Genomic DNA, 15,149 nt, shown 5'->3' with positions numbered 1-15,149 from the left:
ACATTGAGGTTGACTGTCACTTTGTGAGGGAGAAGGTGCTGAATGAAGAGCTAGACACTACACATGTTAATACAGGAAATCAGTGGGCTGACTTATTTACAAAAGGCTTGAGTCAGGGAAGAGTGGACTACATATGTAACAAGCAATCATATACTCCCAGCTTGAGGGGGAGTGTTAGCGTAGGGGTATTTCTGTCTTTATACCTTGATTGATGTTGCTAATCTGTATTGTTGTGTTGAAACATGTGCTCTGAACTTAAGTAAGGGCACATAGGTCTTTTCAGTTATGTTTTAATAATAATATAAATACTTACTGGCCGACTGAGAGAAGTCATGTTGACTCTTTCAGTTCGAACCAGAATTCTCTCTTCTCTCTTTCTCTATCACTCTTTCTTCTTCTACATAACTGAACTCAGTCAGGCCGAACTCTAAGGCAGACCTGAATTTTAACAGTACTATTGAGAGATATAAGGCCCGTTTGGTTGCTAAAGGATATACTCAGATGTACGGTATCGACCACTTAGAAACTTTTGCTCCAGTAGCCAAGATGACTTCAGTTCGAGTTTTGCTATCTTTAGCTACTATTTTTGATTGTCTTCTTCACCAGTTTGATGTAAAGAATGCTTTTTTGAATGGGGACTTATATGAAGAGGTTTATATGTCTTTACCTTCAGGGGTGTATGGGAAGGAGATGCAAGGAAAGGTCTGTAAACTGAAGAAGTCTCTTTATAGCCTTAAGCAATCTCCTAGAGCATGGTTTGACAGATTTCGGGCTGCTCTTGTAGCTTTGGGTACACACAGACTCAGTCGGATCACTTTGATAAAAGCTACCCTCATGAATCTACCTACCTATTATCTCTCTGTCTTTTGGATACCGTCTAGGGAAGCGAAGAAGTTGGAAAAATTGATGAGAGATTTTCTGTGGGAACCGGGAGAAGGTAAAAAAGACCATTTAATTAAGTGGGGGGTTGTGGGTAGAAGCAAAGAGGAGGGAAGATGATTAGGGCTCGGAAATGTGCTTAAAAAGAACTCAGCTCTGTTAGAGAAGTGGTTGTGGAGATGGCCTTTGGAGTGGGATAGACTCTGGCACGAAGTAGTGAAGAGTATTCATGAACTCAGCTAGTGCATCAAGGAGGGCTAACCTAGCCACACCTTGGAAAGCAATTCACAAAGTTCTTCCGTAGTTCCTTAGCTGTGTCAAGTATGATGCTTGTTCAAGTAATTCTATTCGGTTTTGGGAGGACATTTGGGTTGGAGATCTCCCTTTGAAAAACTTTTTTCCTTCATTGTGCTCTGTTTCCTTGTATAAAAAAGGGGTGATCTCAAAATTCCTTCCATCGAATTTATCGTTACCAACTTTGTCTTGGGATTTTGGTTTCCTTAGAGGATTAAGGGATGAGGAAATTGAGTGTGTCTACTCTTCTATGTCTCCTTGATAAGGTTTGGTTGGATCCCTCGAAAGCTGATAAAAGGATTTGGGCCATTCACCCCAGAGGGTCTTTTTCTTGTGGTTCATTTTTCAAGTTCCTCTGCCAATCTCCCTCTCATCAGAGTTTCCCTTTCAAAGAAGTCTAGTGCAGCGCCCCCCCCCCCCCCCCCCCAAAGTTATGGCTTTGTGTTGGGAAGTATGGCATGGTAAAGTAAACACGATGGGCAACCTACAAAAGAGAAGACCCATCCTTTGTATTTCACCAAGTTGGTGCATTCTTTGCAGATCTCATGGTGAGGATTTGTAATCATCTATTTTTATCTTGTAGTGTCACTGTAGAGCTCTGGGCTTGGCTTCTATCTTTGTTTGGGTCTAGTTGGGATATGCCAACAGGAGTAAGCACAATCTTTAACCCTTTTTTCTTCTCTTGGCCCCAAAAAAGAGGAAGGAAAATGTGGAGATGCTCACGAGCAGCATTGTTATGGACAGTATGGGAAGAAAGGAATGCTGGAATCTTTCAAGAGAAAGGAAGAAGTAGTCAAACCTTAAAGGACTGCATTTTGTCCAGGTCTTTACATTGGTTAAAGACTCTTGAATTATTTAACCATTTTACTTTTATTGATTGCTGGAAGGATTGGAAGTTGGTAGCAAGCTGTTCCTCCTACAAGGGAAGGGCAGTGACTAGCTGGGTCCCCCCTCCTCTTGGTTCTTTGAAGCTGAATTTTGATGGGAGTAGCCAGAGTATCCTGGGTCCCTCTGGGATGGGAGGTGTACTAAGGAACGAGGCTGGAGAGGTTGTCTTAATCTACTCTGGCCCTTTAGGAGTTGGGAACTCTATCCGGGCAGAACTGCTAGCTGCAATACAAGGAATACTTCTTGCAAAAGAAGTGGGCGTGGAGCAGCTTCTGATTGAAGGAGACTCTAAGACAGTGGTGGACTGGTTAAATAATCCAGAGGATGTCACTTGGGGCTACAAAAATGAGTTAAAGAAATACAAATGGCTGACAAGAAATATATCTATAACAGTACAATGGGTTGGGAGATCAGCTAATGCTTTTGCTGATGTCTTGGCAAAACAAGGGATAAATAGGGAAACATTGTTCTGGGCACAATTGTAACTATTGTTTTAATTTCAACATTCATGTTTTCTCTATTGTAGTTTGTGTATTTTCTATTTGGAGAGGCTGCTCCTCGCGCCTCTAAGGGGATCTTCTTGTATCTATTCATTATTTTAATGGAATTGATGTTATTTATCAAAAAAAAGAGAGGAGAGATTCCTTAGTGACCCTTCTGATTGTCTATGTTGATGATATTGTGGTTACTGGTAATGATACTTAGGAAGTTGTTTATTTCAAAAGTTTTCTTAACACTGAGTTTGAAATTAAAGACTTGGTAGAACTCCACTATTTCTTGGGAATTGAAGTTGCCAGATCTAAGGATGGTATCTTCATTTTTCAGCGGAAGTATGTTCTTGATCTCCTTGCGGAGACTGGAAACTGGGGGCTTGACCTGCTTTTACTCCTATTGACCTAAATCATAAGTTGTTAGCTACTGAAGGTGAACTGTTGCCTGATAAGGGAGTGTTCCAGAGACTGGTCGGGAAGTTATTATACTTTGCATGACTCGGTCAGATATTTCCTATGCAGTTAGTGTAATCAACCAGTTTATGCATTCTCTTAGAGATACACATTTAGCAGCTGCTAAGAGAGTTCTGTGCTATCTAAAAGGGACTCTAGGGAAAGGTATCTTGTTTGCTAAGCATGGACACATGAAGCTGGAAGCATACACTGAAGCTGACTGGGCCGGATGTATTGATGATAGGAGGTCCACTTCAGGTTACTGTGCTATGGTAGCAGGGAACATTGTATCATGGAGGAGTAAGAAGCAGCCTGCATTGGTAAGATCCTCAGCTAAAGTGGAGTACAGGGCAATGGCAGATGGAGTTTCTGAACTTTTGTGGTTGAGATCACTTTTAGATGAATTGGGAGGCCAATGATGTTATATTGTGACAATTAGGCTGCTATCAACATTGCACATAATCCTGTTCAACATGAGAAAACTAAGCACATTGAAGTTGACATGTATTTTATACGAGAGAGAGAGTTGCCTTAGGAGAAGTCTGTCTTCCATTTGTTGCTTCCGAAGAACAGTTGGCTGATGTTTTGACAAAAGGTGTTCCTAAAGGAAAGCTAGTTCACTAATATAAGCAAGCTGGGCATGATGGATATCTATGCTCAGCTTGAGGGGGAGTGTAGAGAGACTGGGCAGAATGGGCCCTACCTCATTAGTGTGTTTTTTATTATTTTATTCTTGTTATGTTTTCTTATTGGGCCTTTTCTTTATGGGCTTTTAGCTCTTGTTTATGTTTTCTAAATATAGTGCTGATGTAGACACCTACTTAAGGGCAACCTTGTAAATTATGAAACTTAAGCAAGTTTATTAAAATGATTAGTGGGAGAAAAAGGAGATTATTGAACTTCTCCTTTCTTTCTCCTTTCTTTCTCCTTTCTTCTCCAATCTCCCTTCTTCTTCTTCTTCTTCTTCCTTTTTTTTTTTGCTTTAATCTAAAATATTCTGCTAGTTTTATTGGTTTGAATCACATCTGGGTGAATCTACAAGAGCAGAGATACTAGCTGTTGTACAAGGGATTCAGATTGCAAACCAGCTTGGGGTGGAGCACTTATTAATAAAAGGTGTTTTTTTTTTGATAAATTTAATTGAAGGTGATTCACAGGTGGTGGTAAGATGGCTCTTGAACCCGGATTCTGCCATTTGGGGTTATAGAGATCTCTTTAAAAAAGTGAATTGGCTGACTAGCGACATGAGAGTTAATGTTCAGTGGGTGAGCAGATCAGCAAATGCCATAGCTGATTCATTATTCCAAATAAGGGGTTTCTCAGGACTCTCTGTTTTGGACCACCTTGTAACTTATTCAAATTGTATTTGAGAATTTTCTTTAGGTTTTTCTGAAGAGGTCAGACCTCGTGCCTCTTCTTGGGATGCTTGTAACTCTTATTTTGTGATTAATATCTTCATTCATAAAAAAATGTGGTAGAAATGCATGGAATGAGACCATTCAAGGGGACCTAAGAGTATAGTACCAAAAAAAGGGGACCTAGGAGTGGTTCCAATAGGTTAAATGAGAGAAAGTAGACTAAGATGGTTTGATCAGATGCATAGAAGACCATCAACAGCACCTATTAGAAGAAGTGATCTGTTGCCAGTAGAAGGGGTAGACCAAAAAGGGCATGGGTTGAAGTAGTAAGAAATGATTCAAGTGACCATAATTCAACAATGGATATGACTTTAAACAGGACAGAATGACAAAGCAGGATTCATGAAACTGACTCCATACCATTAGGATAAAGGCTCAGATCATGATGGTGGTGGTGACTCTTTGTGTGGGTAAGGATATGTGAATCTTGTTCTTATTCCACTCTGTTCAGTGCCATATCCATTGTTAAGTAATGGGCTTTTAAATCATTTCCCACTACTTTGGTCCATGCCCTTTTGGTTTGCCCTGGGATCTTCTAAACCTTTCAACTTGTAGATCACTTCTTCTCCCTGGTGCCTTAATATAATACACATATCCCTTAATTTTTAGCTGCACAGGTCCCTTCTCTTCTTTAGATACGCTGAATGGATTTTTTTTCATCAACCAACTTTTCCTCCAATTATCCTTAATTTTTAAGTAAAATATAAATAATTATATGACTACTTAATACAATATGCAGTATTGTATCATCTTCCCATGTTCAGCTAGGTATTGCTTCTGGATTCATTTCTTCAGACTGGAGTAACTGTTTCTACATGCACATTTGCATTCTTAATATTTTGTTTGAACATGTTGTGTTGTTTATATGGTATGTGACAAGGAAATGACATTGTATCTGTTCTGGCATTGCCACCGGTCCAACAGCCAACTTTGTAAAGCCTGAAATGCCAATATGTTTATGGCTTTATGCAGTTTTTCTCATATATTATGGCACTTACTTCTGATGTAACTTGGTTCATGCAAGTAAATAGTTACTATAGGTATTAATTTCAATTCCATACCATTGGTAACGACAACAAAAACAAAAAAAAAGAAAAAAGAAAAAAGAATGAAAGAAGCCATGCAATAAAAAAGAGACTGTATGTGTGCTGAATTGGTCCATATAAGAACTGGTTTAAGGTGCTTTGCAAAGCATAGTTAAAAGCAAAATGCATATGGTAAAAGGTTCCTTAATAGAAAGTGCTGGCTTGTGCTCAAAACTTGACTGTGCCTTTTTTTTATCAGCAAGAAAATATTACTTTTATTAATGAGAAGAATACAAGTACAAAGTTACAATAAATCGCAAGTTATCAATCAAACCCCAAAAAATATTACAATAATGTCCAAAACAACTGCTGCCTATAGACCCCCTGTTTGGCTAATGAGTCTGCCATTCCATTTGCAGTCCTTCTGATCCATGTGACATGAAGTTCCCTTGCCAGGCTTTCTATTTCCCTTAGGGTGTGTTTATAAATCCAAGGAACATTACATCTTGTGGTAGTCCAAGAGATAATCAATTTTGAATCCCCCTCGACCACCAAGTTTTGTAGATTTGCTTGCTTAGCAAGTTTTAGTCCTTGTAGCAGTACTAACAACTCAGCCCTTAGTGATTAATCAAAAAAAAAAAAAAAAAAAACTCAGCCCATAGTGAGTCTCCTACCCCTAAAGGCCTAAAGGTCACGAGTACATTGCCATCACTTTGCTTGAGGAATCTCTAAACACACCACCAATGCCTGCCGGTCCCAGGTTTCCTTGTTATATAGCTTATTTCATTTTGTTTAGAGTATCAATTACTGAACTTTGTTGGTTGAATCTCTTTTTCATATTGAATAAATCCAAGGTTCAAAGTATCGGAAATGCAAGGTGTATTATAAAGCCAGTTTTAACTTTTAAGAGACGTATCATGATACACATGGATATGGACGAAAAATCAATATACGTATAGATATGCTAGGAAACTCAAATAAATCCTAAAAATATATTAATAACAATAATTACAAGTTTTATATGATTGTAAATAAGCTATTTTAAGTGTAAAAAACATAATTTAATGGTTTATATTAAGTGTGAGATATCAAGACACAATTATTAGCCATTGAAAAATGATGGGATAACTAAAATATGTATATACGTTAATTTTCAAATAATCAATATACTTTATCTTAATATTTATTAATATATAAATTTTAATAATTAATTCTAGCATTTATCGACAAATATCCACTAAGAAAAGAGAAAATTTACTTAAAAGTAAAAATGCATATCACCATAACAAACGAGTGTGGCTTAGTGGTGAACTTACGGTCATTAAAACCTAAGTACTAAGGCTCAGTTTGGAAGGAGTACAAATACAAATATGTACAGTGCAAATACATACAAAATAATACAAAATACAAGGTTTTGCACTCTACATATTTGTATTTGTACTCCTTCCAAACTGAGCCTAAGGTTCAAATCTTGCTATCACTAAAATTTGCAGTTTTTATACTTACAATTATAAGAGCTAAAATCAATGGCTAATGTAATTAATGGGTAAAAAAACGAAGTTAACGAGAGAGAGAATTCGAATTAGGTGCTAGAATTCAAATTCAAATTTGAGTAATTAACTAATTAATGAGAGAGAGAGAGAGAGAGAGAGAGAAAAAAATATAGACTTAAATATAGGAGTAATTAGCAAAATTAATGAGAGGGAGAATTTGACATTAAATATAGATTAATGAAAAAATAATGAGAAAGAAGGGACCCATGACATGATTTAAGTGTATCGAATTGTTGCGGTCCCATATCGGCCGATACAGATCCAAAACGGCCCGATATGGGCCCATATCGGCCAATACATACAAAAAAATTGCATTAGATGATTCCTACACATTCCATGTATTGGACTTTTGTTGGAACGATACGTATTGGCCGATACATCATGAAATTTTAACCCTTGAGTAAATCATATAGAGTAGCCATCTTAACATATCAGCTCATTTCGGCCTCCTGCTTTGCCTTGCCTTTACATGGTATGTTTCCTGTTGCTATGATTTCTTGTAACTTTTGTTCTCTCTTTCTCTCTCTCTCTCTCACACACAGACCCACACACACTCATATCTTATAGAAAAAGTGCAAAATGACTGAAAGCTAGGTACTATATTCTCTCCCATAATGTTACAAAAAGACTCCTGATTCCCCCACCCTCGACTGCATGCAATAGCCAAAACTATCTAAACTTGAATGGCAGAACCTACCAAATGTTTAGCCCTATATATCCCTTATCCAGTTAGGGCATTTGCTCATGTTCTAATCCACCTGAATGAAATGTTAAGTTGCTCTTTTTGTGGTATTCTGGTAGATGGTAATTGTCTTCTACATTCTTTTTGCAGATAAAAAGATGGTTCCGATTGAAAACTATGGAGTAAAGTGCATGTCAATTGGATTTCTTGTGGACAAGGATTCTCCAATTGTATGGAGGGGTCCTATGGTCTGTCCTTACCCCATTTTAACCTTAAATGCTCTTACCTGGACAAATACTTTTGTTTCATCAGTTGATTTTTTTATGAATTCATAAATCATAAGTCTGATGATTATGCATTAAATCTCTAATTTGAGAGATTTCCTATCATGTGAATCTGTTATTATCCAATTGTCCTAATATAAGGATAAAATTAAAGTCACGAGTGAGCCTTGATGTACAGTCTTGGATTTCATATAGGAAGCTTCTATATATCTACTTGTTCGACCCCATCCCTCAGATTATGACCAAAATCTACCTTGTTGATGCCATTTTGAGTTTCAATGTGCATACTTCTGAACGGAAAAGGGACTATTAATAGGAAAAACAAATGGGGCCATTCAAGGAAGACAATACTTCTGCTTTGTGGTCAGAAATTTGATAATGCTATTCAACTGTTATTTGGTTACTACATGACTGGATGAGCTATTTGCCTAACTGCATATTTAGATGGATGTTAGTTAATCTGTTCAAATAGAGTAAGTTGTCTGTGGAGGAGGTCAAAATTAGCTGATATGTTAAGATGGCCATTTAATTAAGAATCACATGGAAACCTTCTTCAGGGTCTTGATGGAAAACACACTGAAATTATATGAATTTCTTGCCACAAAGCCTTGGATCAAATAAAGAATATTTCTAGATGAATGAAATGGTGTGCACAATCTGCAAACTATACCTCATCTTTTTCATTATGTCCAAATCAAATAGTTTTCGTTCAGGTTCCAAATATCAAAGAATCTCTTACCTTGAATCAAATCTAGACATGTTAATAGTGAAGAAAAATCCTCATGATGATGGGAGGGATGGAGTTCGTGCAGGCAGGTCAGTGGAGGAGATCCTTGAAGATAGAAGCAAAAAATCTCTTGTTCGAAGAGATGAGAATCAAGGGGAAGGTAAGCCTGAAGGTAAGGGAAGCGAAAAAGGGTACAATATTGCTGGAAAGATTAGAAGTGATCGAGTGGCTAAGAGGTTCATAGTAGGAGCCTGTTCAAAAGGTAAGCGGATAAACTGGCAGGACTTTAGTACACTAGAAGGGAGAAGATATGTTGTTGAATGTAAGAGGAATAGAAAGGGGTTCTTCATAGCTTTGGCTGAATTTTTTGGTAAGGGACAAAGGCAACTGGTGTGTCTACCAGCAGGAAAACAGAACCAAGGTTGGGGGGAAGTTGACTGGTTGCTCAAAGAGTTCTTAGCTCAAAGAGTAGCAAATGAGAAAAAAGCCTCCATAAGGGAGGAGAAGGCATATCTCAGCAACAGCAGGGTAGAACAAGGGCCAATGGTCATGGCAAAACCAAAAGGCCATTGCAGAATGGTGGGAGGTTGAGAGAGAGAGGAGTGGGATAGTAAGTTTGTGATACAAGCCAAGGAAAAGGTTAATGATTGGAGGAGGGTAGCTGACTTACTGGCAACCAGGTTGAAGCTGAAGAGTGTTTTCATAGTAACCCCCTTCGATAACTGTAAAGCCATCCTAGATCCAATAGAGAATGATTTGGAAATATCAGCTATCAATGTTCAGGCTGAGTTCGGATCATTCACAGTCTTCAAATGGAATCCAACATCCAACTCCAAGGATTTTTTTGTCGAAGATGGTGTGGTGGTGCGTGTAATAGGCTTGCCATTCCATCTATGGAAACAAGAAATAGCAGAGTCTATAGCTGTGTTGTGTGGAGGAATCTTGAAAGGTGCTTTCTGGGGCAGTTGGAAGGTCAAACCTGGAGAAAGCAAGAAAATGTTATGACAAATGGCAGATCCTTGCGTAGGTGGTGTCAGGGGAAATAGACAAAAATTTGCTAGTGTCGAAAGGGAGAGGGCTGAACCAGCAACTTCAGACAGGGAAGGTTGCTGGTTCGACCATTAAAACAGGGGGGCGTGACTCTTTAAGTGGTCACGTGGGACGAAAAGAAGGGCCCAATCGAGTGGATCCCTTTTATGGTGGGCCGGAGAAGGCATCTCAAGTAAAGGCCTTAAAGTTGGGCTCCTATAGTCTTGAGCCCAAGGCCCATTACAAGACAGTTGGGCCGAGGGACATGTTAAGTAAGCACGTGACTGGGAGGAGGGATGAGCTGATGGACGAGATAAAGCATCTATCTTCTTCAACCCCGAACCCCTCCTCTCGATCGAACAGATCAGGCGCAAAAAAAGCTCAAGACTTGCAGTCTCGAGGCTCTCTACAGTGGGTCCCATCCAACCTGGCGAACCGTCTCTCACCAGATAGGCGCAACCCGAGATACCTGAAGCCTAGTGATGAGAACAGAATAGGGTTTGAAGATTGGTTGAGTGAACAAAACAACAATGCCGATTCTGATAGAGATGAAACACTAAGTCTGGGAAGTCTGTCTTCGAAAAGCAACAATGATTTTCTTGAATTAGAAAGTTTGCATACAGAACTGTTGTTTTTAGAGGAAGAGACTGAAGAGGCAGGTGGCGGGAAGACTAGAAATGGTGAAGAAAATGGTTCTAAAGCTGTGAAAACTCCTCCCTTCGTCGAGGGAGCTGACCTTGAGTCTAATGAATTACAGGATGTTGGTGGAGAGGGACAAGAATCGACCGTGAGGATGGATGTGGGTATTCCAGTGTCAGAAACACAGAGAGAGGTTTTCCAAGTGGGTAGGTCATCAAGAAGTGATTCTTTCACCATGTCTACTTCACAACCTTGTCCAAAAAGGGGAAAGGCTTTAAAACCATTTGCCGCTTGCCAGCAAGTCATGTCCAGTGTTTCTAGTCCTACCCCCGTTCTATCGGGTATGGGTGTCAATTCTGTTTTAGGTACTGACTTGTTTGCTATGCCTGTATCAGATATCCCAGCTTCCCATCTAGGAGGTTCTGATGCAAGAGAGAGGGTGATAGTGGAAGGAGGAGAGAGGGTGTTGGAAGGAAGTAGTAAGGGGGAGGCGGATAGAATTTGGGAGTTGATCTGTACAATGATGGAGGAACAAAAGAAAAAGGAAGGACTCATAGAAAGATGTTGTAGCCAAAATAAGTGTGAGCAGGGTAAAATTCTTTCTCAAACATTGGCTGGAAAGGATGGAGGAAAGAAAAAGGATGATTGCTGTATTGGGAAGGGGGGGGGGGGGAAGAGGAACAAATAAGAAAAAAAGATCTGAAGTGGAAAGGCTAATTTTAGACATTGAGGGGGATTTAGAATTCAGTGGTAGAGGGGATAGGAGGAAGGGCCTAAAATGAGGAGAATATGGCCTCTTATTGGGTTCCTTTGCTATTTTGTCTTGATGAAAATTATTAGTTGGAATGTAAGAGGGTTAGGGAGTGCAAGGAAGAGAAGGGCGATCAAAGACCTACTCCGAAGGGAAAAACCTGATATTGTGCTGTTACAAGAATCCAAACTGATGGAATTAGATGGGAGATGGGTGAGGAGTTTTTGGAGGTCTAGAGGTTTAGGTTGGAGCTCGTCTCCTTCTTGGGGAGCTTCGGGGGGGATTGTAACACTGTGGAGGGAGGATGTGGTGGAAGTAGTGGAAGAATTGATAGACAGATTCTCAGTTTCCATTAAGTGCAAGAATGTAGAAAATGGGTGTGTATGGGTCTTAACCAATGTTTATGGCCCTAATTCCTATAGAGAGAGGAATGAGATGTGGGAGGAACTATATGCAATCAAGGGGCTATGGGATGGTCCTTGGTGCCTGGGCGGGGATTTTAACGTCATTAGATTCTCTGATGAAACCAGTAATCCCCAACAGGTAATCTCAACAAGCATGAGGAAATTTAATGGTTTTATTGAAGATTGTGAACCGAAGGAAATACCTCTGCTGCAAGTCAGTTACACTTGGTCCAACCTTCAGGAAACCCCTTTGTGCTCGAAGTTGGATAGGTTCTTATTTTACCTTGCGTGGGAGAATAGTTTGGAAAGCTTGGTTGCTAGGGCTTTACCCAGGGTCACCTCCGATCACTGTCCTATCCAAATAGGAACCGAGTCTTTTCCTATAGGACCCAAACCTTTTAGATTCAAAAATATGTGGCTTATCCATCCAGAATTTGTGAAAAAAGTGGAGGAGTGGTGGGGTGAGGAGGAGAGGGGGGTAAGATGGAAGGGGATCAAGTTCCATAAGAAATTAAAAAAGTTGAGAGCCAAAATAAAAGAGTGGAATAGAGATCAGTTTGGTAGAATTGAGGAGCAAAAAGTGGGCCTAATCTCTCGAATAGAGAATTTGTATGTAAAGGAATCTCACAATGGGCTGACCGAGGAGGACATAGTGTTAAGGAGACAATTAAAAAAGGATTTGGAAGAAGTGTTATTGAGGGAAGAAATCAGTTGGAGACAAAAATCAAGACACAAGTGGATTAAGGAAGGTGATGGGAACACTAGATTCTTCCATGATTTGGCAAATGGGAGACGGAGAAAGAATTTTGTGACCAAGCTAGAGATAGGAGAGGAGGTGATTACCAACCAGGATAACATAGCCAGAAAATTTGTGGACCACTTCAAATCGATTTATAGAAGGCCTTTGAGTGAGAGAACAGTCATGGAAAGGGTGGATTGGCCAAGAATTGATGAAGGATTGGCAAGGTGGCTGGAAAGGGATTTCAAGGAAGAAGAGATTAAGAAAGCTGTATTTCTAATGGATAGATCCAAGGCTCCGGGTCCAGATGGCTTTACAATGGGTTTTTATCAAGACTGTTGGGAGGTGTTGAAAGAGGATCTAGTTGAAGTCTTTAAGGAATTTGCAGACAATCACACTATAAGCCCTGGAATTAATGCCACCTTTTTGGCCTTGATACCTAAGAAGAATGATGCCAACCACCCAAAAGATTATAGGCCTATTAGTCTGGTGACAAGCATCTATAAAATTCTGGCTAAAGTGCTCTCATTGAGGATCAAAACAGTCCTCCCTCCCATCATTAGTGAAACCCTGGGGGCTTTCATTCAAGGGCGAAAAATAACAAATCATATCTTAATTGCAAATGAGTGTGTGGAGGAAATGAAAAGGTCTAGTAAGAAAGGATTCATTTGTAAATTGGATCTTGAAAAGGCCTATGATTTGGTGGACTGGGAGTTTCTATTAGAGGTTATGCGAAATGGTGGATTTGGGGACAAATGGTGTAGTTGGATTTTTGGGTGTATCAGTACTTGTCATACTCTATTCTGGTAAATGGTACGGTGAGGAACTTTTTTCCAGCTTGCAGGGGTGTCAGGCAAGGGGATCCACTTTCACCCTTCCTTTTTACCTTAGTAGCTGATGTGATTAGTAGGATCATTACTAAGGCTGACAGCGAAGATGCCATTAGGGGTTGGAGAATTGGGAGACACCAAGTCCCCATCACCCACCTTCAGTTTGCAGACGACCTAATGATTTTTTGTGAAGGAGGTCTTAGTGAAAAGGTAGCAAACCTAAAGGAGCTAATAAAAGGATTTGAAAGTGTCTCTAATTTGAGAATAAATCTGGAAAAGAGCTGCATAGCAGGTATAAATTTGGAGGTAGGGGAGGTCGAGGCTATTGCGGAGTGTCTTCAGTGTTCCACCTCTACTTGGCCTATGTCATATTTAGGGCTTCCTTTAGCGGCAGATCCTAGGGAGAGTAGATTTTGGACCCCAGTGTTAGAAAAGTTTGAGAAGAGATTAATCTCATGGAAGAGGAACTATATCTCTTTAGGAGGGAGAATTACCCTAATAAGAGTTACCCTGGCTAACTTACCTACCTATTATTTGTCTGTCTTTAGGATACCAGTTAGGGAAGCTAGGAAACTGGAGATGAGAGACTTCTTATGGGAGCTGGGACAAGAAAAAAAGGATCACTTGGTTAATTGGAAAATTGTGTGCAGAAGTAAAGAAGAGGGGGGTTTGGGAATTGGGAGGGTAACTAGAAAGAATCAAGCTCAGTTAGGGAAATGGTTGTGGAAAGAGAGAGATTGTGGCATGAGGTGGTGGGAAGCATTCATGGGAGGTCAGAGAATGGATGGGATGCTGGTGTATCGAGGCAAGCTAACCTAGCAGCACCTTGGAAGGTTATTCACAACACTCTTCCTCAATTCCTCAATTTTATCAGATATGAAGTTTGTTCTGGCAACTCTATCCTTTTTTGGGAGGATATTTGGGTAGGAGACTCACCGTTAAAGGATTTGTTCCCTTCGCTTTTTTCTATTTCTTTGTACCAAAAAGAGGTGGTCTCAAAATTTGTCTCACCTTTGGGAACACCCTTAGATCCTACTTGGGATTTTGGGTTTCGTAGAGGACTTAGGGATGCTGAAAGTGTGTCTCTTTCTATTTTGCTTGGTTGTCTTAATCAGGTTTGTTTGGATCCCTCCAAGCCAGATAAGAGGGTTTGGACTCCTAGACCCAATGGAACCTTCACTTGTGCTTCTTTCTTCAAGTCCATCTCTCAACTTTCTACTCACCAACACTTTCCGTCAAAAGAAATTTGGTGTAGGCCAGTTCCCCCAAAAATTATGGCTTTTTGTTGGGAAGTTTTCCATGGGAAAATAAACACTTTAGACAACCTACAAAAGAGAAGACCTTTTCTCTGTATTTCTCCTAATTGGTGTATCCTCTGTAGAGCTCACAGTGAGGATTGTTACCATCTATTAGTATCTTCTCCCTTTTCTGCAGATCTTTGGGCTTGGCTACTTTCGTTGTTTGGGGGTAATTGGAGTCTACCAGTAGAAGTTCACATGCTCTTCAACCATTCTACTTTTTATTGGCCTACAAAAATAGGGAGAATTATGTGGAGATGTGCTCGTGCTGCCTTGACTTGGACTCTTTGGGAAGAAAGGAATCTCAAAATTTTTCAAGATAAGGAAAGGAACAGCCAAGATTTGAAAGACTGTGTGTTAAACAGGGCAATACATTGGCTGAAGACCTTGGAAATCTTTCATCAATTCTCCTTTAATGACATTTGGAGAAATTGGTCAGCAGTAGCAAGGTGTTCATCTCTAAAGGACGAATCAATTACAAGCTGATCTCCTCCACCCGGAGGCTCAATAAAGTTGAACTTTGATGGAAGCAGCATGGGTAATCCAGGATTATCCAGAGTGGGGGTGCTTTGAGAAATGAGAAGGGAGAGATTGTGTTGCTCTACTCAGGTCCCTTGGGAATTGGGAATTCCATCAGGGCAGAACTTTTAGCTGCTGTACAAGGGGTCCAATTTGCAAACCAGCTGGGGGTACGACACCTAATGATCGAGGGGGATTCCAAAGTGGTGGTGGGTTGGTTGAAAAATACTGAAGAGGCTATGTGGC

General features: G+C 40.0%; 1 protein-coding gene across 3 annotated transcripts in view; it reads left to right on the top strand.

The window, feature by feature from the left end:
* INDH (INDH1(iron-sulfur protein required for NADH dehydrogenase)) overlaps window positions 1–15,149 on the top strand; it is a 37,873-nt gene that overhangs the window by 12,150 nt on the left and 10,574 nt on the right. For all 3 annotated transcript variants that reach the window (XM_088979511.1, XM_088979512.1, XM_088979513.1), the window contains exon 4: window positions 7,834–7,931. In XM_088979511.1, coding sequence (XP_088835637.1) covers window positions 7,834–7,931 — 98 coding nt within the window. The remainder of the gene's footprint in view (window positions 1–7,833; window positions 7,932–15,149) is intronic.

This window comes from Nelumbo lutea, chromosome 3 (assembly GCF_056320005.1).
Source record: "Nelumbo lutea isolate HS-2025 chromosome 3, American lotus-T2T, whole genome shotgun sequence".
Taxonomy (NCBI): domain Eukaryota; kingdom Viridiplantae; phylum Streptophyta; class Magnoliopsida; order Proteales; family Nelumbonaceae; genus Nelumbo; species Nelumbo lutea.
Note: the sequence above shows the minus strand (reverse complement) of the source record. Positions and strands in the feature narration are given on the sequence as shown.